This window comes from Maylandia zebra, linkage group LG19 (genome assembly GCF_041146795.1).
Source record: "Maylandia zebra isolate NMK-2024a linkage group LG19, Mzebra_GT3a, whole genome shotgun sequence".
In the NCBI taxonomy this organism is placed as follows: Eukaryota; Metazoa; Chordata; class Actinopteri; order Cichliformes; family Cichlidae; genus Maylandia; species Maylandia zebra.
In genome coordinates this window covers 27,916,534-27,941,298 of record NC_135185.1, presented here as the reverse complement: position 1 = coordinate 27,941,298, position 24,765 = coordinate 27,916,534, and the positions used below count along the sequence as shown (strand labels likewise).

The following is a 24,765-nucleotide window of genomic DNA, read 5'->3' as shown; positions in this document are numbered from 1 at the left end:
ACACAAGTGAGGTTGATATATGTTGATTTATTTGGGGCACAGTTAGGTGAGATGAAAGTAAAGACGGTATATTGCATAGAATGTCTTTGCACTTTTGTTTGAGGCATCCTCAGCTACAAAAATACAGGAATAAAAACTGAAATGAGTGTGAAATAAAATCTACCGGGACATAAGAAATATAAACTATGAGTAAGATGAGGGTCTTTTTTTTTTCTTCTTTAAGAAAATGAGAAAAAAAACAATCCACAGTAATCAGTATTGCTATATGGCACAAACGTTTTTTTTCTTAAAGAGATAAACAGCAGATAAAGACACAAATATCAGCAGGTCTTATCTTATAACACACAGTAAGCCTACAGAACTCTTACATAAATGTAACAACATATCAAAAAATATAATATTGCCATGTTCAGGCTCAAAATAATGTCACACACCAAGTACAACTATAAACTTGATTAAATAAGAATAACCTGAAAGCATAAATACAGCAACTTGTTTGGTATTTCAGAGTTGAATACCTCCCCCTGTTGAGTAAACGTAAGTACTACCAGCACTACATCTATAGAGGCAGTGTAGCAGTACGTATCGAATGGCAGTGATCGATTACAGATTCATCATTAACATGAATGAATGCAAATGCAAAAACAAAACATCAACAACAAACAGCTACAAATGTAATGTTAGTCCAGTGTAAGCAAGTAGGAGCAAGTACAAAAATAGCTTTCCTGTTTTCTTAGCTGCAAGGTCGTCATCAAACTCGGACTCTTCAAACATCTCTAAAGCCAAGTAAATATTGGGACAAGGGGAACGAGACCTCATCCACAAAAATAAAACCCTCAAAGAAAGCAAATGTGTCTAATTTGGTGGGCCGGCTTCTTCAGAAGCTAACATCCATTATTTCAATCTGGAGCGGTGGTTCTCAGACTGTTTCTGGTACACTCAAGCTCACGACCCCCATCCCACAATTTTTAGCGCACTGTGAAAAAGATGCAATTCAACACGAAAGCATTAGCATACATAAAGTTATATTTACACCTCATTAGATTTAGATACACCTTACTAATGCAGGGGTAGACCCCATGTACCCTCAGAACTACCTCAGTTCTTCATAGTATAGATTCAACAAGGTGCTGGAAACATTCCTCAGAGATTTTGGTCCATACTGTCATGACTGCATCACAAAGTTCCAACATCCAGGATGTGAATCCCTTTTTCCACCACATCCCAAAAGTTGCTCTATTGGATCAGAAGATGGGTACAGCGTGGTCATAAATCACCTTCCTTCCCCATTCTGATGCTTGCTTCAGCGGGTCGCCTTGACCATGCCTAAATGCCTAAATCAAGTTGCTGCCACCTGATTGGCTGATGAGATGTTTGCAATAGCAAGCAGCTCAACGCTTTGTTGAGTGTACCCTGATTCCTAACACCACTCCTGCAGTGGCTCTTTGCTCCACTGGGTGGGGCCCCTCCCCAGTTTGAGAACCACTGATCCAGAGTCAAAAAGAGTTTAAACCCCCCAAACTTTAAATTTATAGACCAGTATCCAGTTAGCTGAGAACAAGGCTGGAAACAGGCTCGTGCTTCACCTACCAAGTCAGAAAATACACGTTATTGCCAGAGGAAGTGTTTTCACATTGTATGGGATGAAACCAATTATATTAGAGTACCAACAAGTAGTATAAGGTCCTAAAGTGTATATAGAGCTGTAATTCTGCCCATCAGCATCAAAAGAGTGGAATTACTTTTCAAAAAATTTATACCTATGAAATTAAAACGTCTTGGAGATTCTCCTCCCAATGACTCAATATTCTTTTAGTCTTTTATGGTCATACACTAAATACTACAAATTCACATATACTGCCAGCAAAGCTTTCATGAATAAAATACAGCAAAAAGAAAAAATAACAGGTATAAAAGGAGTCCATCAACAGCAGTACGTTTTGGCAGCCCTCACCCACAGTGTGGACACTGAGGAAGTGCAGGGCCGCCAGTCTCCCAGTGTTTCAGCATCAGTGTTCAGCTACTATGGTATCAGAAGCCTTTGACAGGGTTCCAGTGTTGGCTCTCTGTATTACAGAGTGTTTGTGTGGACGGGAATGTTCAGTTGTGTTTTCCAGCATTCTACGAGCTGTAAAAATCAGACACTGTGGCACTTGACAATGAAGGAGCCTTCATGGTCATGCTTTTTATTCTAAAAATTCCAGAGCTAAAGTCTCAGTTTCTGAGAAACGGATTCAGGTGACATTTGAATCCTTTTCTTAGATAGGAGTAACACTGAGGTCTTCAGACAGAGAAAAGCCAGAGTCTCTGTCACGTGTGGGTTTCTCAGCTTTGGTGTGTCTCCTCACATCCTCATGCCCATAGCTGGCATGGCGCTTCAGCAGCAGCAGCTTGGGCATGCAGGATGAGGGGGTATGGAGGCCTAATGCTAGTCCCAGGCTACTCCCTGATGAGACACTGGTAGCAGAGCTGGTGTTTTTCACATCTTCTGGGGCTTTGGGCACAACCAACGGCAGGCTTTCTGCCTCATAGCTTTGCTCGTCGTAGGCATAGTTGACGTTGCCACATGGGAAACTCTGGAGCTTAGCAAGGTCCATAGATTTTGTGCCACCGCCTGCTGGTGTCTTATGGGAGGACGTGCTAGAGGCAGCCTGAGCCTGGCAAGAAGAAGATGAAGTCGAGGAAGTGCAGAGGCTTTTAGGGCTGAAGTAGGTGCTGCTGGTGCCGTCACTGCCAGCCTCGTGGTTTTCTGAAGCTGGGCTGTGGGTCTGCGTTTTGGAGGTGGAGCTCGAGAGTGGCATGGACTGGGTGTGAGTGAGTGCCTTCTTCCCCCTTAAGTTATCCAAGACCCAGGATCCATATGTGGGGTTCCAGAGGTTCTTAGTCTTGTTCTTCAGCCTCTGGTTCTCTGAGGAAGAGCTGTTTCTGGAGTAGGGTCGGTGATGAGGAGGCTCAGGGTGGAGCCAGTTGGAGACCGCTGACAAACCAGGGGCAGGAACGGGCTCAGCCCAGCATGGCTCCAAAACCTCGCGACATGATGTGACTTCATGGTGGACAGGTTGGGTCCTCTGCAGGAGCAGACGGGGCTTTGTAGGCTGCAAGGGAAGAGGGGTGGGACCCAGGCCCATGGCTGAGAAACCCAGCTGGGAGGGACAATCCTGGGAGGGAGGGTGTGAGACTAGAAGTGGAGTGAGGCAGGTAGATGTCGGGTCAGTAGGACGGATTACAGTGCCTCCGTCATCATCCGTGTTGGGGCCATATTCCACAGGTAGAGGCGTGTTGATCACATCTGGATCCTGAGAGAGAAAAAGAAGAGTGAGGATTAAATGATAATCAGAGAAAAAACATTTAAAAGACACAAAAAAGCAACCTTAGCAGTCTTAAATATCTAGAGAAGATGCATGCCTGAGTACAGTAGTTGATTCTCTCCAGGATAGTCGAGAAGTTGGGCCGATGCTCAGGACAGTGCTGCCAACACTGGGTCATGATCCGATAGCTAAACAGTAATCGACAGAAGCAGAGAAACAACCAGCAAATGAACAACTGTTGAAATTCTGAATTTCTCCTTAATTCCCGTTTATCACTCACTGAGTAGACAAAAGAAGCAGGTTTAATCAACATCACATCAAAGGTGGAAGATGAAGCAAACATTATTATGTCTTTAAAAAAATACCAAGAAAAAAAGCCCACAGAAACCGCAACTTGAGTCAGTACTCACACAGGCCCTGGGCAGGCTTTGGGAGGATCCATCCTGCCTCCGCTGGTGACAAACTCCAGGACCTCCTGGTTGGTTTTACAAGGATATGGCATGTAACCCAGCGAGAGGATCTCCCAGAGCAGAACTCCAAATGACCTGAAGAGGGAGACATCGATCAATAACTGAGTGGATGAAGTTGTCTTTGAGTGCTAAATTTATTCTACTGTAATGTTCCTCAGACAAGGAACAACAAATGCAAACAACACGAACAAACACAAAACCAAAATTTTTTTCCTGAATAGAAGTTGACACCATGCAGGGTGATTCTTTTGTTTCTTTTGACAAAATAAATGCTTGTAATTGCCCTTTTCTTTCCCCTGCTGAATTAAGAGTGCAGCGAGTTTAAGTATTCGTGTAGAAATCTCCTTGTTTTTGTTTTTCTAGCTCTCTGTTTTCTCAGTTGTGTGCTTGTCATGACCCCCTGTGACCCAGATCTCAATCACTCTGCTTCCTGCTCCCGACTCTAACTGATAAGAGTCCCCAAGAGACCCTGAAAATGTTGTGTAACATCTTTTACACCTTGATAACCATGTCCAACACTGTTCAACACCTGGCAATGACCATGGAGGTGTTACCCAACCAGAACAAATATATAAAAAAACCCAGTGAATCTCCCAGTACAGCTACTCTAAAGTGTATCTACAGTGCGCCTCTGTCAGTGCGCCCCAGGGTGGCTGTGGCTACAATGTAGCTTGCCATCACCAGTGTGTGAATGTGTGTGTGAATGGGTGGATGACTGGTTGTGTAAAGCGCTTTGGGGTCCTTAGGGACTAGTAAAGCGCTATATAAATACAGGCCATTTACCATAGTAGGTGGTTTTACTAAGGTTTAGCTCTCCCATTTCCACAAACTTGACTTTCACTAGACAAAGGATCAAAGATTATTCATTGTTAGTGACATTAGGAGTGAGACTCCTGCTGTGGTTTACTTTGTTTTGGGCAGGGTATTATTTTCTTCTTCTAAATTAGTATTCTAGTGGAACAGTGTTAGTAGCCACCTCTGGTTTTATTAATTTCTTTGGCTTTCTAAAACCCTGCAGGCCTTGTTACTCCCCGTTGTTTGCCTCTTCTTTTGTAAGCCTTTTTTTTTTATTTGCTTGTAAAGCATCATTTTTGCATTTGAGCAAAAAACACTCTAACCTTACCAACAACATCCAGTTACAGGTTGCTACACCGAACAGTGCAGTATAGGGATGTCAAACTCATTTCACATTGTGGGCCACATACAGCTCAGTTTAAGTGGGCTGGCCCAGTAAAACTACAGGTTAAATGAATAAAATTGTTCTTGTAGTTCATTTTTCCAGACTGCTCTGTAATTCTAATCATAAAGTGTTGGTTCATTCACAGAAAAACAGACATTTCCATAGCAGACAGTGTGAAAACAGGGATTTTTCCTGTCACATAATCTGTTAGTTAATCACTTTGTTCTAATATGAATGCCAATGGGGGAGGAGGGGGAGGGGGGGGTCTTGATTAATAGGAAAAGCTTTAAAATCTATGAAACACAACTAAAAGTTCAAAAATCAACGCACTGCTTCACATTTTCCAAAGCCGTCCAGTGGGCCGGATTGGGGTCTTTGCTGTGCCAATTCAGGCCCCCCGGCCTTATGTTTGACACCCCTGGGGCAGTAGATCACTGGCGTTGAGTTTTGCTAACCAATAATAATAATAATAATGGATTGCATTTATATAGCGCTTTTCGGGACCCCTCAAAGCGCTTTACAATTCCACTATTCATTCACTCTCACATTCATACATGACTGGAAAGCCGCAGCAGCTGCAACACTCGTGTGTTTTTTTTGTTTTTCCTTCATTTGTTCAGAGGAGATATCTTGCCGATGAATGATTCCCCGTCTAAACAGCTTTGAAGGGACGAACTGCGGTGCAACTGTAGCTGCCTCTGTGCACGTTTCCATCAATATCCTCGGATTTTAATAGACTGCTGGTCAAATCGATTATGCTGCGGTCTCTCCTCTATAAGGGTCTAACTTTCTGATCTGCAAACAACCCTCTCTTTCACTCTACCAAATAGAGGTTTTGAAATGGTTTGCCCCAAACTAAATATTTGACTTGCACTGTCACAGGAGAAGCGGTTTGGACGCCGCTCCTCTACCATTATAGCCACTGCGCTTTCCTAACAACAATAGAGTGCTCTTTGTTTGGCTGGCTCAGTGTCTTGAATACAAATGCTGTCCTGGTTTTGAAAAGATGTTCACTTGATGTAACGCACCCTAGCTTTGTCTACTAGGAGTAGACATGTTTGGTTTGTGGAAACCTCCTTGCAGGGCATCGTACTGACCACATATAGGCTTTTAATAAAATCGAATTCAGTTTCGCTGGCGAATACTTTTCATGCCTCGTGAGAAATTTTTTTTTCTGTTGTTTTGTTTTGTTTTTTTGCATTTTGACACCGCTGCAAAGTAAATTTCTTTCATTGCCAGCGTCTGTTTTCGATTACAATAAGTTCGCCATCTGGTATTAGTTGTTTTATTGTCCAGAAAATTTTTCAGACGTCTGAATAATCACTGTAGTGTTAGAACAGTTAGCATGACCGCATGATATTTCCAAAGACCTACAAATGTGTGGCACTTCTAAATGATATATTTCCGAACATGGTGTCCCAGTGTCGAGACAAAAGCAAAGTGTATACAGTTCAAAATTAACAACAGCTGTCTTGTGATTTTCTTTGTCTACTGGTATTTAGTGGTAGACTTTATACCATGTGTCAGTTTTGCAGGTGAAGATCCCCTCCATGAAGGCCTCTGGTGGCATCCACTTAACTGGCAGCATGGCCCGGCCGCCCTTCCTGTAATAGCTGGCTCTGGAAAACAAAGAAAGAAAGGCAGGGTACATTTAGGCTGAGTTAAGAACAAATGGTAAATGCTAAAAGGCCACGAACTGAAATGTAAGTAAATTACGTGGCCCTGTGGAGGGAAATGAAAAATCTATTTAGCCACACTCCAATAACCACATCAATCCATCTTAAATTATGGGTGGATAGGGCGCCACTGCAGATTTAGAGTAGCGTATATGAACCTGTAAATATCTCGTGCCATGCCAAAGTCTCCAATCTTAGCCACTCTGTCCGACCCAGGGCAGGTAAGGAGGCAATTTCTGGCAGCGATGTCTCTGAAAAACACAAAATCCTTTACATGATTTATCTGTGCGATGACACGAAACAGAGAAGCTTGTTGTTACTTTGTCAAATTTGTTGCCGCAGAAACTGTTCAGAACTGTGGTTTGCAATGAAGAAACGAAGGCCTTTGAAAAACCTTCAAATGCATGAATGATCGTGCTTGCAAATGATTGTACACATTTTTCAAATTAAGAGAAGGAAATTGCTCAAAGACAAACTCAAACTGCAGTCAAAATGAAATAATAGTTGTTGATGTGTTTTTTGTCGCATTGCAAGAGGTTTCGTTTAAAGCAACATATGCAGCGTTACAGAATGTCTAATGAATCATTTTTATGCAGATTTCACCACAGCGTAGCTCTGCTAACACATTTCCTTTTTGCCGTGGCTGAAAAACCGCTTTGAGTTTGCACTTTTATGAGCTCTAAGCTGCGAAAACTGGGTGCGAATCCGAACCTGTGTATGAAGTGGTTCTCCTCCAGATAGCGACATCCACAGGCGATATCTCTGGCCATGCGCAGCAGATCCCGCATGGTGAGAGACGAGGTCTGGCCCTGGACATAGCACAGATCAGTTTAGTGTGCGACGTAAACACACAGAGCTTGCAGGCACAAACACACATGTAAAGGTGTAGTACAGACGCACCGCTCGTGGCCTGTTTCTTCTCAAAAAGCTCTTCATGTCTCCTCCGGTCATCAGCTCCAGCAGGATGAAGCGCGGCAGGATGTTCAGACTGACGCCAATGCAGCGCACGATGTTCTCATGGCTGAACTTGCTGCATGGACAGTTAACAACAGGGTGTTTTGTTTAGAAGGCTTAAGATGACTTTGACGTCCTTAAATATACATTGATGGTAACAAGAAAGTACAATTGTAAGGTTTTAAGATTTAATAAATAATAAAAACAATCTGGTCCTCATGAGGTCTAAAAAATAATTTAAATACAACCTCAAAAACCATCAGAACAACACATGTTAATGCAGTCGTTATGTATTTAACAAAAACTAAGCCAGAATGAAGAAGCAGAGTGTGAAAAATCAAGCGCACCCCATGATTCAACTCTCCAATTGTTGTGGAGGAATTCTTTCCTTTACACTCTGGATGTCAAACTTGTTTACATCATACAGCGAAGGTATGGATGCACGCATTTGTACGTGTGGTAAAATTGCTGCTTATTTGTGTGTGGATTAGAGCATGTGCTTGTGACTCTTGTGACACATCTGTAAATCTTAGTTTAGCTATATAAAGGAGTTCACGGTCAACTCCTTTGAATGACCGCAAGGTGCCGAGGTCCTGTGACCGCAAAACAAAACCTTTCCAAACCTTTCTTTAGTCTTAGTCTACAAAATGTAACTAAAGTGTAGCTCTTGGATTTTTTGCCGTTATTCTGAGCGCTGGAGGGTCTGAGCTTGGGTTGAATTTACTGGGATGTCTGTCACGGTCCGCTGTGACAGACCATGTGGAGAGTGCGTGGAGGACTCAGGTGCAGACACGAGTGACACGGGAGTAAACTTTAAACAAAAGCGAGCCTTTTATTGTGGCTGGTAACGCAAGAGAAACAAACAAGAATAAGGGCAGCTCAAAAGCAATAACTAAACAGAAACCTAAACTGGGAATGAACTAAGGTAAGGCTATGAATACAACAGACCGGGCATGGAAACATGGAGGGTGGGAACACAGACGACGCGACACAGACTGTAAGAAACACAGAGACTAAATACACATGAGGGATGATCAGGGGAAGTGGCCACACATGGGAACGCAGCTGATATACATGAACTTAACGACAGGACAGGAGGAGTGAAACTGAATACACTGACAGTGAATGCAGGCCTTCAAAGTAAAACAGGAAACATGGGACATGAACCGGGGAGACGTAGTACAGGGGGAGGTGACAGACGCGACAGCATGAACTTGACAATACAAGACACACAGACATAAACACACGAAGGGCAAGGGAGGCTTGATACAAGGGTAACATAACTACAAAAGGACTGGACTACCTTAAAGAACCTAAACAATCAATAAACATCAAAATAGACTAAACACAAAACACTGGGTCGCACGACCCAGGACCATGACAGATGTCCACTCCTGGGAAGATTGGCAGAAGTTTGCGACTTAATTTTTCACACGCTGCTTCTGCATTTTGGCTTAAATTTTGTTAAATAAATAATCACACTGTGTCATATTGTCATATCTTGCCTCTTTTTTAGTGTTTATTTTTTTAAATCTCATTAATGATAAACTTATTATACAACTACAAAAAAGTCTCAATTTTCAATCAGCCAGAATACAAGTATTTAAAACTGTCACTTGCTGACTGAGGGATGGACCTGTAAATAGAGTAGACTTTAACAAAATCAGACGGGAAATCATAATACTTTATTAACACCTAAGGAAATTAGGTAAACTAAGCACGCCTGAACAGGGACTTGAACCCTGGACCCTCAGATTAAAAGTCTGATGCTCTACCGACTGAGCCACCCAGGCCCGAGCCACCCAGGCCCGAGCAACCCCCGCTAGAAACCAATTAACGTCACACATTTTCCTGAGCTCAAAATTTACCCCTGCAGACACGATTGTCTTTGAGGGACAATTCTTGTGTGTGTGTGTGTGTGTGTGTGTGTGTGTGTGTGTGTGTGTGTAATGCACAAAGGAAGTGTATGGTTGCTGTCTCGTGCACCTCATAATCAGAGCCTCCATCAGGAAATCCATTTCATCCTGCTCGGAGCAGATTTCTGGTAGAGTCTGCAGAATAGAAAGAGAATTTGAGTGTGTGCTACTTTTAAGGGGAAATATAAATTTTCAGACCTAATCAGCAGAGCATTGTAAGCAGGTAACCCCATGCGGTGCTCTCTCTGCTTTTTTGCTTTTCCCTTTTTAAACTGTGTGCCTTTTAAAGCATCTTATCCAGGGACGCTGAGCAAATCTGCATTCTTCTTTTTTAGTCATTTTGTGCTGCAGTCTTTGCACAACATAAGAAAAGCCAACAATCATTTTGTAAGTGAAAGCATCTCCATGACCTTTAGCTCTGAGAAGCAGAAGCACCACTTATGGGATTATAAGTACTGAACATACATGCGAGGTGTCATTGTTAAACATTTAAGTGCAAATATTTAAGAAAATATGAGTGGCTGACCTTTATGGCCACCTGCATAGCACTGCCATCACCACTCATCCCCAGAACTTGACCTTCATAGACTTCACCGAAGGCTCCGTGACCAAGGGCCCTAAAGAGGAGAGAAAACACAACGAATGAAACGAAGGCACACGTTTGGTGGAGAGCAGAAGCTTAAACTGGCACTCTAACATTGAGTCCGCTTGTGTCATACCTCAGTAGGGTGATGTTCTTGCGTGGCACTTCCTTCAGCTCACTGAACGAAGCGGCTTTGCCGGTGAAAAAGTAGTTTGGGTTGTAGTCCGTCATGATGGTGGAGGAACGGATTTTGCTCAGCTTATACTCGGGACTCTGAAGACGCCCCCTCACTGCATGCAGGTCGTTCTTTTTGCGGTACCACACTGCAGAAAAAGATGAGGCAGAGGGACGAACAAGCTTGTTATATTAAAGAGTCGACAAACCCTTGACAAAAATTATCAGCAAACTTTAATCAGGACCCTACAAGTGCATGTAAGTGGCAGAAGGATCTTCCTGACCATCTGTCTGAATGTAGGAGCGGCAACACAAGGAGGGATCAAGCCACATCTCAATAACTTTTTCCAATCCTAAAACAACATTCTTAGTGGGAATAAAGCTATAAAAATATGGCAAAAAGGGCTTCATTTTTGTTCTTAAAGAATACTCCACCAATTCTGCATAGCACTTCTCCAACACTGGAGTTCTACCTCTTCAAACACCACCCTCAGTATGGATCTGTAATTCACACGTTATGTTATGTTAGTAGCAGTTATTGAAGCCTCAAGCAGAGACGATGAGCTGCCTTCAGAAGTCAAGTGAGCTGGCTTCTTTCTAAAGCCACTAACCTAACTGACATGCATGTGGGATGGCCTCTCCTTGGTTACTGCTCCTATACTGTCTGTGCCAGTGAGTTTGGACTCACCCGCCATGGAGGCAGCCCATGTCCCCGATGCAGGTTGGTAGTCTGCCAGGGAGGGGGGGCGTTGCGTGCAGGTAAGAGGTGCCGTCGAGCCATCGCCCGGTGCAGATGCTAGGGACTCAGGAGTTGGGATAAGGGGAGTTTTAAGGAGGAGAAGCAGGAGAAGGAGGAGGAGGAAGAGGTGGGGGTGAAGGACATGGGGCGCCCAGGGAACAGACTACCTCCCTGCATGGGGGAGAGCTCAGGTAAGGAGACACCATTAACCTGAAGCGTGTGTGTACGTTCATTGCCTTTTTTAAAAAATTAAACACGCTCCAGTAAAAACACCCCATCCTCCCCAAATATGTATTTTTTTAAAGCAGATGTTATAAAAATGAATGTCATCAGCCTTTGTTTAGGAACTGATTTATTTAAGAGCAAGTGCACACATTTACACACAATGCAGTTAGTGTTCCATTTTGCATATAGTGGCCCAGTACGCACCACTAGTAGCACCGCCGTATCTGCAATTATCGTCTGTCAGATTACACTCTGATAAGCTGATTGCGGGGTTGTATTTATGTTTAATTACACCGAGCTCAAACTTTCTTAAGGAAGAACTTCACAGCAGAAATGCAGACTGCAGTCTTTTATCCTAAAAGGACATTTATCTGATGAATAACTCGCCTCTTCCAGCTCTCACACGTCGCTTTTCACCAAGTCCGCCGCACTTTATCGACATATTCTCTCACTTCTGCTGACAGAAAACCAACCACATCCAACATAAATCGCCATCTTTTAATGGTCAGCCATTAGCACTTACTGATAACAAAAAAATAGAAACACTCGACTCCATCAGAGCACTGTTTCACTGCACTGTGTGCGTTAAGGGTGTCATTTAAAATGGGAGGTTAAACGTTTCATGCTAAGTTATCATGAGATATAAGGGATTCAGAATAAAGCTTGTGGCGAAACGGAAATTTGAGGGGGGAGTGTGAAGGTGGAGGTCACCACATAAATTTTCAAATACCTTCTGCTTCAGGCTTGGCTGGAAAACGGACATTATTCTGCTTGGATTTCATTGCCAGGAGGTGAAATGTCCACATTACTCTTAAATCTGTAAGAGTTACTCCGTATCGCTTTCCTTACAGGAGGTTTTTACATGCATTACTTCATTAAAAAGTCCCAACTGTTTGGTCATGCCTGGTTTTCTTGTCAGGCTGCTTTAAACCCCCGGGGAGCTGGGAGTGTAGCTGTTATTCTGCAGGAAGTCAGCGCAGCGCCGATTCCTCCAGAGGCTCTGACACAAAGTTTACTCTCATCAATTCGCGCTGTGGGAAAATAGCTGAGCTTTGCTTAATATTTGAGTTTTCAGTGAGGTCATGAAAAGGACAACAGAGAGAGAGAGAAAGAGAACCTGCTATACACGCACACCTTTACAAAGCTCTTGTTAGAGGATTCCCTTCTCATAAAGTCTGCAGCACACAGTTGTCACAAAAGGTGACAAAGGTGCTCCGAGTGTTATTAGCTGTATAATCCCTCACTGTCCTACATTACTGGAAAATGACTCCACGTGTTGTTAAAACTGTATTTGTATAAAGTGTCTGGAGTTAATCAAACGAGATTTGGTATACAAAAGAAGGCACTTAACAGTATATTTTGCATAGCAGCCTTTGAGACCATGTTCATTGTCAAAATGTGGTTGTCTCAGAATCCCTCTCTTCTTTCTTGAGCTTCCTGTTTTAAGTGTGGTTGCTACAGAGTAGTTAAATTAAAGCTATACAAATGTAATGGTTAATTCCCTAATTACTCCTATTTTAGCATTTTACAGCCTGCCTGACCATCTGATTGTCTCAAACCCGCAGCCTACAAGAGAAACTCTGGTAACCTTGTCGCTCAGCAAACAAGCACCTACTTATTCTAATACTCCATATCATAGCACTTTGTGTGGATAGCATTTAACACTTTTAAAGAGGAACAATTTCTGCTCTATCCTCTTATCACGGAGTCGATGCCCGTGGGTTCAGCTCAACTCACGCTTGTCGCTGCGCGCTTCTCAAAATGACAAAAAAGGCTAATCTCTTATCACAGTTCTTCATTTTCAAATACTGTTGTAATCTTCATGTCTGTATAATCACTTCTGTGTTTGTTTTTTTGTTTTTTACAGACAATAAATTATAACAGCTGACATTTACCACTACAGAAACCCACTCATACTGAAAGAAACTTAAATGTCAACTCTTTCTGCTTGTGCTTTTTTTATAATCAGCATTTTTTTTAGAATGAATTCATGCAGCGAGACACTTACAGCACGTCTCGAAAATGGTTCATGCTTCCACGAGAGCAATCGTTCCACTGCAGGCACTGAATACAGCATATAAACAATACGGTATTTAACAGTCACCTCTTTATCGCCTCTCATCAGCAAAATAGTCTAGTTTCACCTACTTATACTGTATATACATACAGCCAGAGAAAAGAGAGCGTTACCTGGAATGAGTGCTTGTAATGAGTGTTCATACTGTGCTCACTGTCAGCGTCTAATAATTCACAACCATATCTTTGCCATCGCTCCTTTAGTCATCTTCCGCACAGCCAGCGAAGGGCATTTAAACCAACATTTATCAAAGTTGTTTCTGTTTCTGTTGTTAGTAACATCTGGAAGCATCTGCGTGTCCCAGCTGTGCTCACAGCCGGTGGAAGGTGGAGGGCACAGACTGCGCACAGAACTGGAGGAGTCTCTTACTGAGGATGACGCCGGCGCAGACCAGTGCAAAGCCGCTGGCGACGGTGGAGACCACAACAGCCAGGATCAGGGATGTCGGCATCAGGACCAGTGGAGTCGGGCTTTGAGTCGCTGGAGGGGTGGAGCAGAGATGGTCAATTAGTGTTTGTTAGCTGCTTAGATGGGAAAGAATTGTGAGGGATTAAACGTGTCATTAAAACTAACATTAAAACAAAACGTCTGACATATCATGGCTCACAAGTAAAAGCAAGACCGTTTGCTGGGTTTTACAGACATACTTGGAGGCCTAGAACATGTAACGTTGTCAGTGTCCAGGACTTCATCATCATCATCACAGAGGCAGAGGATGAGGTGAGTATCTGCTTCTCGTTTGCAGCTCTGCGTCTGACAGTGGCTGCAGTTCAGCTGCACCTTGATCTCACACTCACCGTGACTTTCCATTGCTAGAAAGAAGACAGGAAATAAACACAAACATCAAAAGGAAAATTATTTGTTAGAGAGTGAGGGGATGAAACCAACACACATTTAGCTCTGCAGCCTATTCATCTGTGCCATAGAGGGAAAAAGACATCTGTAGCACAGAGAAACAAGCTTTAGTATAGCAGGTTTTGGCTATAAAATGAAAGCCACACTGCTCCTTTGTTGCCCAGTAAATTCCAACTAGACCACCAAACTAAAAGGTAATCCTTAAACAAAAACTCCCACAAAACAGAGTACATAAAACGGTGTTTTTTTTAAATGAAAGCACAATTATGACAAATTAAAGAATAAGTAGATGGAGATGATCCAGATAGTACTTTGATCTTTTCATGACACTATAAAATCAGACTTGTTATTGTCCTAACACATCACATGTCAAGAACATCTTGTGCTTGTGATCAAATAGCTTTTTAATACATTCATAACCCCCACCTCTCTCCCTTTCCAAAAGAAGTGGGACACTCTGTAAAATTCTGCAACTACAGCAGTGGGTCTTCTTGGTTCCCAAGCTTTTACAGAGTGTTTAAAGAGTGTTAAATGATGAGATGATGCAACAAAGTGGTAAACGTGTTGCTGGCCTCAAATTCAAAATGAGCACATAAAATAAAAACAAAAAGAAGACAATTTCTCAACATCTGATGGGTTGCCTTGGTGAGTTATAGCCCATGGTCCTGGCTCTCCAACCAGTTATCTTGAATTTGTGTTGGACTTATTATCCGTTTCTTTGGAACTAGAAGATTTTCATGTTCTAGTTCTTGATTAATGACTCTTGACTTTAGTATTCATTGGTGCCCTTGAATTTTGTTATTTATATTTCTTCTTCTTGGTTCTTGTTCAATTATGTTAGATCCCTTTTTGTGTCTGTCCTAGTCGTGTCTCTCTTTGGCCTGTCTTTGTGGTTGTCTGGTCGAGTTCCCGTAATCATCACTAATCTTTGTGTTTCGTCTTTTTGGGTCCCCATTGTGACATGGCTGGACGTCTGGTCCTTGTGTCAAGTTAACATGTCTTAGTCTGGTTCTCAGTATGTGAGTTAGTTCCTATTTTATTTTGATTGTCGTGTTGTGTACGTCATGTACAGTTTTTCTTCCCCTGTCTTGTTAGATTCTGTTCAGCTGTGCTTCCAGGTGTGTCCACTCTCCTCTTGTGTCTATAACATCTGCATCTCCCTCTGTTCTTTGTTGTGCTCTCCCTCTTAGTGTGTGAGTTTCTGTTGGTCTCATTTGCCTCTTGTTAGTTTATGCTTATCCTGCTCCTGTTTTTCTTTCTGTTTACCTTGCCTGTTATCAGCTAAATAAAACGGATTTTGAGTTTATTTCTGTCTGTTGAACCCTGCGTTCAGTCCACTCTCTGCCACATGTGTGTTCCTTTTACAGAAAATGATTGTAATACATTCAGGTTTTCTGTTTTGTTTTAAACACATATTTTTACATTATCAGTGCATGTGTACACTACACCATCTACATATATGGTGGATATGAAAATGACATGATGTTACACATCTGAAAATCTGATGAAAATCTCCTGGTAAACAGGTGCTAAGGCTGCCTACAAAAGTCAGACAAACGTTGGTAAAAGTGTGTCCCACTGCTGCTGAAGTGTGTTGCTGGCATTAATATGTTATATTAAGTTAAATATTATATATATATATATATATAATTTGAAACTAATAAAGGATTTTAATTATTGGAAAACAATTACTGCAAATTTATGCATACAGTACAGCAGAGCTGCATTTTTTTAATGTTCTTTCTATAATTAGTTTAATTGATAAACTATATTGTGACGTAGGAAGAGCCTCGCTGTTTTAATGATGCAGTTTTCTAACAGGAAGAAGAATAGGGCTTCTCCATGTGTCCTCGATTTATTAAACTCATCCTTCAATTAAAGCGAGAGATCATTTAACTACATCACAGAGAAAAATGCATTTGCCTTGAAATTTAATTATTATAATAATGTCTCTCTCTCTCTCTTTTTCCCCCCTGATCATGCTTTGAATGTGTTTCATGTTGCAGACCCCGACATTGTGTTTTAAAGTGGCATGGCACACTGCATAAACAACAAAGTCTTTCACACGAGAATGGAGGCCTGTCTGTTGGCGCCGAAGGCAACAGGCTGCATGACGCTGTGAATTAGCCACTTTCCTCTTCCTCCCACTGAATAATGAGAATCAGATGGGCTGTTAGTTTCAACAAAAATAGGAAAAAAATAAGCCCATATATTCATGAGAATATACTCCTAAATGTTCATACAAACAGATAGAAAAGCAATTAACACACAAACACATATCCTTGCACACCTTTCTGAGGACTTGTCCTTGATATACAGGTAGTGCATTCCCTAGTTAATCCCCTAGTCTAAACTAAACCATCTCATCACAACTGATTGCCCAACCCTAACCCAAACAGCCACTTCTGCTTGTGGGATCCAGCATTTTTGGTCCTCACAAAGCTGCTGAACCCTGCATGTACTGTGGTCTCCTGGATTTGTGACCCCACAAATATAGTTCAAAGCAAACTTAGACAAAAGCACACCGAGAGACATTGACTGGTTTAGCTGTTAGAAGTATTACATGAACCTGAGGATTCGTCATTTGAGATTCACATTGCTGTCACAAAAACACAATGCATGGTGCTATCTTAGACCAACACATACTGAGCCTGCAGTTTGTAGCCTTATTTATGGCATTAAACATTAATCACACACTAATCAGGCAATGACCTCTGTTCTATGGGCTCAAATTGTGGTCATAAATATTTTGTACTTGTAAATCAGGTTTGTACGGAGCCCCGCAGGGGACATGGGAGAAAAAAAAATTAAGACTTTTGCGAGATCTCGCAAACCTTTTGTGAGATCCCAAGTTTGTTTTGCGAGATCTCGCAAAAGTTGAATTCCAACAACAACAGCTACTTAGTTGTAATATTACTCTTTCTGGGTCACAAAATACACTTTTAAGATATTTTGAGGCGTGAATGTAGTTGTGTAAACGTCAGATTTCTGCTCGGTTTACAAGACATCACATATTTGCAAAAGTGCTCCGACGTTTTCGGAGATGTATGAAACTTTTGCGAGATTTCGCAAAAGTTTTGCGAGATCCCGAGTTTGTTTTGCAAGAAGCTAGGTCCCCTTACTTTCAGCAGATGTTGAAATGATAAAGTTGTGGTATGTCAGTGGTTAGAAATACCAATATTACTTTAGGATTAGTTTAACACAAAGTCAGGGCTGACCCGGAACCATTGCTGTGAGTCACAGTGCGCAGCATGTGCTGCTAATGCTAACTGCTAACTAAAAGCAAAGGATCCAGAATTTGTTGCGCTGGCTGCTGAGCTCTGTGGGCTTTTGCAGCAGCTCTACCTGTACTAGATGCACCTGCTCCTTGTCGTTTCTATCTCTGACTTTGTCCTCTACAAGAGTTTCTGTTTTTTTTGCTGGTTCTTCAAATGTTCAATAAAAACATGTATGATAATTCATAACGAAGAAAGCTTTGTAAGTATCCCCACTAGTGAAGACTGTCATTTCCACAACACTGCCCCCCCCTCCCGCTCACGGAGGTTCGCAGCGCTGTTGAAAAGGTTCAGGAGGTCCCTGTATTAAGCACGTAAACCTGTGACACAAAAATCACCAAACTCAGACCACCACAGACTGTTTTCCTTCGTGGTGATGAAGGAAAACGCTGGGCTGGCATGAAAAAGGGCATTTATTCCCTTCAAGAACCTGCAGTTCAAAAAAGCACCCCGCCAACAGCCAAACCCATCTGTTCTCTAATTGGATAGTTAAATTTGTGATTGACATGACATTGGCCAATCAGATGAAAGGAAGAAAAATAGGGTCAAAATTCGTACTTGAAACTTGAGTGCAGACTTTCTCACGTATTTTTGTCCACACACAAATCTTTTTTACAAACACACAAATTCTTTTTACACATACAAATCCTGATTTACACGTACAAAATATTTATGACCACAATTTGAACCCATACTGTTCGCTGATGACATTTTTGGTAAATATCAAATCAAATCAAATCAAATCAAATCACTTTTTATTGTCACATCACATGTGCAGGCACACTGGCACAGCACATGCGAGTGAAATTCTTGTGTGCGAGCCCCACAAGCAACAGAGATGTGCAAACACAACAACACAAACGAGCAAAATACAAGAATGGCTAATCTGAAACTAATAAATATATGTACAATATATAATAGTGTATGCATTTCTGGATGTGTATACTAAATATTTTCCTACGTGTGTGTGTGTGTGTGTGTGTGTGTGTGTGTATACACATTTTTACAAATTAAATAGTAAAAAAATAAAATAAAATAATAATAATAATAATAATAATAATAAAATATATAAAATATACAGAGTTGAATATGTGCAAAACAAGTGGCATTTATATACAGTATGGAGTGCATAATGTTAAAGTTCCAGTAGTGAAGCTGAGGTGTCTATGAAGTGTTCAGCAGTCTGATGGCCTGATGGAAAAAGCTGTCTCTCAGTCTGCTGGTACGGGACCGGATGCTGCAGAACCTCCTTCCTGATGGAAGCAGTCTGAACAGTTTATGGCTGGGGTGACTGGAGTCCTTGATGATCCTCCCCGCTTTCCTCAGGCACCGCTTCCTGTAGATGTCTTGGAGGGAGGGAAGCTCACAAATATCTGAGCGCACGCAGAGATTTTCATTACAGAGTTGTGTCTGTTTTTAATACAGTGTCGCCCGGGGGCCGAGCGAGCACAGCGAGTCGGTGTTGGTTTGGCCTTACATAGATATTATTAAACCGTTTAACGATGAACTCATGAGAGTGGGAATTTCCTGTTACTAGCAAACTTTTACTTTAGCTCTGCTGTTTTCCATTCTACTTTGCTGGAGTCTTCCTCTTAACTCTAGCATGATCACACAATTTTAAACCTATGCCAAGGTGCTACATGCTTTCAGCTGCATCTCATTGGCTTTATTAGCTGATAAAGTATGAAGCACTTGGTCTTTCTTGCTTTACTCTATTTAGTACTTGAATAAGCACTCAAATCTGATCTTGTACAAAGACTTGTACAAAACGTTTTAGCGAATCATCCAGTTATAACCTTCTGAAAAATATTCAGTAGCATCTCAAGGTTTCCATCTGGGAATGGTATTTGCTCTTTTGCGTCCTGTATCCTCCGCTAATCTCTTAAAACCTCTCGATATAAAGATGCAGGAGTAGGGTGCCACGCTCAGTCTCACCTGCCAGAGGCTGCAGAAAAATCTCTCCCATCGGGTGAATAAATGAAATTCCATTCTGACCATCAGCTGTGATGTCATCTGTCAATGCAGCATCGCCTCCTGTCAAAAACAAACCAACAAAAATAATAGTAATAACTTTAACTCTTGTCTAAACGACAGTTTTCTTTTGATGTAAAATATGATTATCAAGGCAAAAAAATACCTTAATCCTAACTCAAATCTAGTTCTTAACACTGCTTGCAACAGTGGAAATTGTACATGAATGTTACACTAAAAATGAAGAACAGATTGCTGGCACAGAAGTAATGAATCAAGCTGAGCAGTATTTTCAGCAGACTGCAGTCAAAATAACCCACAATCAGCTGATACTCCTCTATGCATTCAGTCATCGAACCTCACAAAGAGGTTCGATGACTGAATGCATTTGCTTTAGCCTTCCAACAGTTTTTACTCTCTTGCATGTCCCTCTGAAGCCCTGTCAGCTCTGAGTTATAAATGTTAATCTGCAGAGTAGAGTACTATACAAAGGACAATGAAGATGAGCTGCCAGGAAGAAGAGGAGAGAAGAAGAAGTCCATAGAGTAGATTCATGGATGTAGCGAAGGAGCACATGCAGAGGGTTGGTGCGAGAGAGAACAAAGCTAAGGGGACAAAGTGAGATAGATGCAACAAGTCCTTTGTGGTGACCACTAAATGGAGTCTGAAGAAGAAAAAGAAGTACAGGAGTAGGGTAGTAGTGCCAAGTAGCTGACTAAAAATTTAGTCTGGGTTGAAATAACAATATGATGACAAAATACGGTTACCTCTGTATCCTCCTCCACCTCCTCCAGCTGTGCACGCACCGCCTCCTCCTCCAAACCCTCCGAAGGTTGACCAGCTGAGCTTAGACAGCGCCAGGGGGCATGAAGATCCCCCCTCGGCACCTTCCACCAGGGATCTGCCAGCCATCAGGTGAGAACTTGAACTATCTTTCCAGCCGCCACCTCCACCTTTAAGGGAAACAAAACAAAGTCATTCACTGTTACAAGAGCTACTTTGGGAGCATTGCACAAGGTTGTAAAACACGGTTCGTGTGTTTGATGTTTGCTGCAGTGAAAAAACTCACCGACTGAGAACAACGAAAAAATGAGTTGCCATTAAAAATTAGTTTAATAAGGGTTCATAAAATAACCTGAAGGCTTACACTGTTGCTGTAATGTGAGCGAGCCAGCTTTGATTTTAAAAGGGTACTCGGGAGATTTCGAAATTATACGCAGGCCAAAGTATCCTGACTTTTAGGCCCCGGTGTGGATCAAGATCCAAAAACAGGCTCTCTGTCATAACTTTGCATTTACCAAACCCAAATCAGGTTGTATGGCTGATATCTTTTAGGCAGCTTTTTCAGACTTGACAAGGGTCTCTAAAGAGTAACTATTTTCACACTTCATGACTACTAAATGAATGTTTTTATGTTCTGCTCGGGTTACACTGAGATTCTTTGCAGTCTGGATATAAGCACAGACACAGTCATCAGTGAGGTTTTATGGAGTATCTACAGCCACCAATGTGTGTAGTGTCTGTTGTGAGCTTGTCTCCGCTGTCACAAATTAGGCCCTACTTTCGACTGGTGATTCAGCATATTGAGTCAGCGGTGGAGGCAATCAGTGAGAGAGCTGTCTGTCTGTTAAGCCAGAAGGCACACTTTAAAGACAAATAAGTTCAGTCTTGTTTAGACTATAATTGAGAAGGTCAGAGCAAATCCACTCGGATGTGGAGCGTATCAAATACAGAAATGAGGGAGAAGTTTTAGCACAGGGCTTTTGATTTTTCCGGCTGTTTTTTGTTCTGTTGTTGTGTTTCTTTGTTTCCATTCGCAGGCAGCTGGTGGGTGGACAAAGGGTCAAGAGTAAAGCGTCAGCTATTCGGTCGCCATAAAAAATGTTAAAACTGAAAGGAGACTTTCCGCCCATCCACTTATACAGCAACAATGTAGCTATACTGCAGCTTTGTTTTGGGCATGAATTTAACCTTTGACTGCACCAAAGTGAACTGATGAATACAGAGACGCCTCGCAATGAATAAAAAGAGTTAACGGGTTCAACCATCATCTCTAATCTACAAAGACGGGCAGATATAAGCAGGTTTCATACAAACAACATATCAAAGGAAGACAAGCTTCACTGAAAGATGTTCCTCTGCCCTTCAGAGGTCTTTGATCAGTGATAATATACTGTATATATAGGGCTTGTCTCATGTGGTGGCACTTTAAACATCAGCACACATGCAAACGCACGTAAACAGAAAGACCTCATCTGCTCAGTACTTCGAGCTGCAAACTTGCCCTGACACGCAGATCTTTATCTAAACAGTCTCTCAGAGGTTTCAATAAGATGAGTTGATAAACGGTTCTCGTTGAGTCTCGGCTGGTCAGAAGGGATTTACTGAGAATGTTCCAGCGAAAGAAGTGAATTCCAGATACATCCCATTATCCACAGGCCAAACACATGCATGCCAACCTGCGCCACCCTGTGTGTGTGAGAATACAGAACAAATAAATCCTCTCATATCTCCGGCTACCTTTTGGACAAATGAAATGCGTGCTTTGGTATCAGATGACACTGAATTCAGTCAGAACAACGTCTTCTCATCCAAAGTTTACAGCACGTCCTTTATAAGAAAATGAAACTTTTCTTTGAACATAAAGTGTAAAGGGTAATTTGTAACCAAAAAGAAAAAATACCCACAATTGCAGCTTTTAAAGTTAGGGAAGAAAGTATCTGGACAATGAAACAATTTTTGTAATTTTGCTTTTGTACACCTCCACAGTGGATTCTGAATCAAACAATCAAGATGTAATTGAAGTGCAGACTTTCAGCTTTAAATGAAGGGGTTTAACAAAAGTGCTGCATTGACTAGGAAAACATAAAAGGACAAACTAAGACAAGTTTACTTATGAGGACTGTTTTCAATACTTGGATGAAGTTCCTTTCCTTTTGCACACTTACAAAAGAAATGTCATTGCCCCAGAAATCTATGGATCCAACTTTATATTAAATTTCATACGCTGCTTTCTGTAATACATTTTTGTGTGTGCTGCTAAGTAAAAAAAACCCTGTTATGCAACAAACAATAGCATTCCATCTAACTAATTCTATTGAATCTAGTTTTTAATAGGGAAAAATGCCAGGAACACTGATTCTGGAAAGCCGTTTCATTCTTTTACATAATTGAATAGAATATTTAATACTGTGGGCACAATAACAGTAACTTCATTTTCCTCAGTTATGCAAGGGTGGAGGGAGTCATCTTAAAGTCAGACATCTCAAGATTTGAACACATCAAAGTGAAGTTATTTAGTGAGGAGTGACCTTTGTGGCCTGTATTGAACAAAGACTCACCCCTTATTAATTTCGTTTTTGCTAGGAAAATAACAAAATATTTGTAGTTGTTCATTGGAAACACATTATAGAGCAAATAGTTCAATTATAATGAGTTTGAAGGCAAATGTTTGGTACAACCACCTTTATTCATTGACACAGAACTCTTTCGGGCTGCTTTCTTGTAATTTCCCTGGGCTCTTTGAAGGACATTCAAAGCTCTTCTTTGGATGTTGGATGCTTTTTGTTGCATTCACTGTCAAGATGAGCCCACACTGCTTCAATAATGTTGAGGTCTCAGCTCTGGGGGGACGAATCCATCACTTATAGTTATCGATTGTGTGTTTTTCTACCTCCATATGCTTTTACTGAATTTGCAGGGTATTTGGGATCAATGTCATGTTAAAAAATGAAGCCACTGCCAATCAGATGCTTTCCAGATGGTATTGGATGATCAAGATGTGATGGTACTTTCCTATGTTTCTAATTCTGCCAAAACCTCCACTGTGTTTCACAGATGGCTGTAGAAAGTTAATGTTGTACCTCACTCAATGGTTCGAGCCAAAAATGTAAAATTCGGATTCATTATTCCATTTGACGTTTTGCCATTGACTTTCAGTCCAGTTCTTGTATAATGTCGCATACCTCAGCTGTTTCTCCGTCTTTCCCTTCCTTAAGAATGGCTTCTTGATAGCCAGCCTTCCACTGAGACCATTTCTGATGAGCCTTCAGTGAACGGTAGATGACTCAACAGAGGGGTACTTTTGGCATTTTTTATACATTAAACTAAAATAGCAGTTTTTGCAACAGGACGCTAGCAACAAAGAGCTTATATTACACTACCTGCTGCACCAGTTTGGCCATTGCTACTGGGAGCTTCGGTGCTGTTTTCATACTGCTCCAGTGGTATGTTGTCCAGACTGGACTCAGGGTCCTCCAGGTAGGCATTTCCTCCTCCACCAGCTGCGATCAGCAAGGGAACCAGCTCTCCATCCTCCTTCTGAAAAGACCACGCACGAGTAAATCTTTCAATTTAATTTATTTAAATGATGATGAACACTTTATATAAGCTACACAACAACTTTAGAAGTCCCAATGGTACAATAGATAAGAGCGATCATAAAAAAGTGAACCTCGTGCTAAAGTTCCATGCTGCATGCAGATATAATCGATCTATATTTAAATCTATGGATTAAAGAATGAAACACTGCTGAATCATTTCAAATGCTTATGTGCCACAGTGCTGTATCTTAACAATGCTATGCACACAAACCCAGAGAAAATGCACACAGTTCTGAAACAACTCAAAGTGTCTTCTGCTACCTTAAAGACGTACGTTGCTCCCCCTCCTCCGCCTCCCCCTCCAGCCCACTCTACACCAGCCTGCAGCTTGAGGTTGTCTTCAATCACAGATGACTCTCCGAGGCAGATCTTTTGGGTGTGAGGATTTCTCTAAAACATGTGGAAGATGGAAAATCAAGCTCCACAAGATTTAAAAAAAAAAAGAAAAAGAAAAGTTGCAGAAACATGAACTTGGCATTAAAAAAGGAAAATCAGAATTTGGGACGCCGTCTCGTCTCTCCTCTTTAAGACATCCCACTCATCCCACATCAACAAATCCTTCCAGCCTGTTCTCACCCTCACTATACTCACCCCTGGGCATGCGTCTTCTCCCTGGTGTCCCACCAAGATGTAAAGCATATCTCCTTTTTCCAGAGGAAAGATGGCAGAAATAAAGACCCCATGGTTGCGTTTGTTGTGGTTTTTGGCTCCTTTTCCTCCTGCAGCCCCATAAGCAGAGATCCTGAGGGGGGATCATTGCAACAGAAGGAGATTTAATCCTTGGTCTTAAAAGAAGTGCTTTTAGGCTTAGCCACGCACTGTATACCGTAATGGATAGCAAATACCTCATTACACTGAGCAAATGGCTGCAGATGTCTGTTGTAAAATGTGGATTATGAAATAGTTACCAGTGATCCTAATAAGATTCCTTATTACGAACTCACATCGTGTTAATGTGGCTAGGAATTACATGTGTGTAT

The 24,765-nt window shown here is 41.6% G+C and overlaps 1 protein-coding gene and 1 non-coding gene across 2 annotated transcripts in view; both read right to left on the bottom strand.

Annotated features, from left to right (window-relative positions):
• Positions 1-7: 7 nt before the first annotated feature.
• The window catches only part of ltk (leukocyte receptor tyrosine kinase), a 70,928-nt gene continuing 46,170 nt past the window's right edge, over positions 8-24,765 (bottom strand). Inside the window, exons 13-29 of the mRNA XM_014414074.3 lie at positions 24,377-24,527; positions 24,047-24,175; positions 23,567-23,723; positions 20,171-20,356; positions 19,368-19,466; positions 13,950-14,114; positions 13,672-13,782; positions 10,224-10,410; positions 10,031-10,121; positions 9,575-9,639; positions 7,535-7,664; positions 7,346-7,443; positions 6,793-6,885; positions 6,476-6,577; positions 3,719-3,853; positions 3,406-3,496; positions 8-3,296 (exon numbers count right to left, since the gene is read on the bottom strand). Coding sequence (XP_014269560.3) covers positions 2,259-3,296; positions 3,406-3,496; positions 3,719-3,853; positions 6,476-6,577; positions 6,793-6,885; positions 7,346-7,443; positions 7,535-7,664; positions 9,575-9,639; positions 10,031-10,121; positions 10,224-10,410; positions 13,672-13,782; positions 13,950-14,114; positions 19,368-19,466; positions 20,171-20,356; positions 23,567-23,723; positions 24,047-24,175; positions 24,377-24,527 — 3,028 coding nt within the window. The 3' untranslated portion in view covers positions 8-2,258. The remainder of the gene's footprint in view (positions 3,297-3,405; positions 3,497-3,718; positions 3,854-6,475; positions 6,578-6,792; positions 6,886-7,345; positions 7,444-7,534; positions 7,665-9,574; positions 9,640-10,030; positions 10,122-10,223; positions 10,411-13,671; positions 13,783-13,949; positions 14,115-19,367; positions 19,467-20,170; positions 20,357-23,566; positions 23,724-24,046; positions 24,176-24,376; positions 24,528-24,765) is intronic.
• On the bottom strand, positions 9,309-9,381 carry trnak-uuu (transfer RNA lysine (anticodon UUU)). Its single transcript has one exon. It is a non-coding gene; the product is annotated as a tRNA-Lys (tRNA).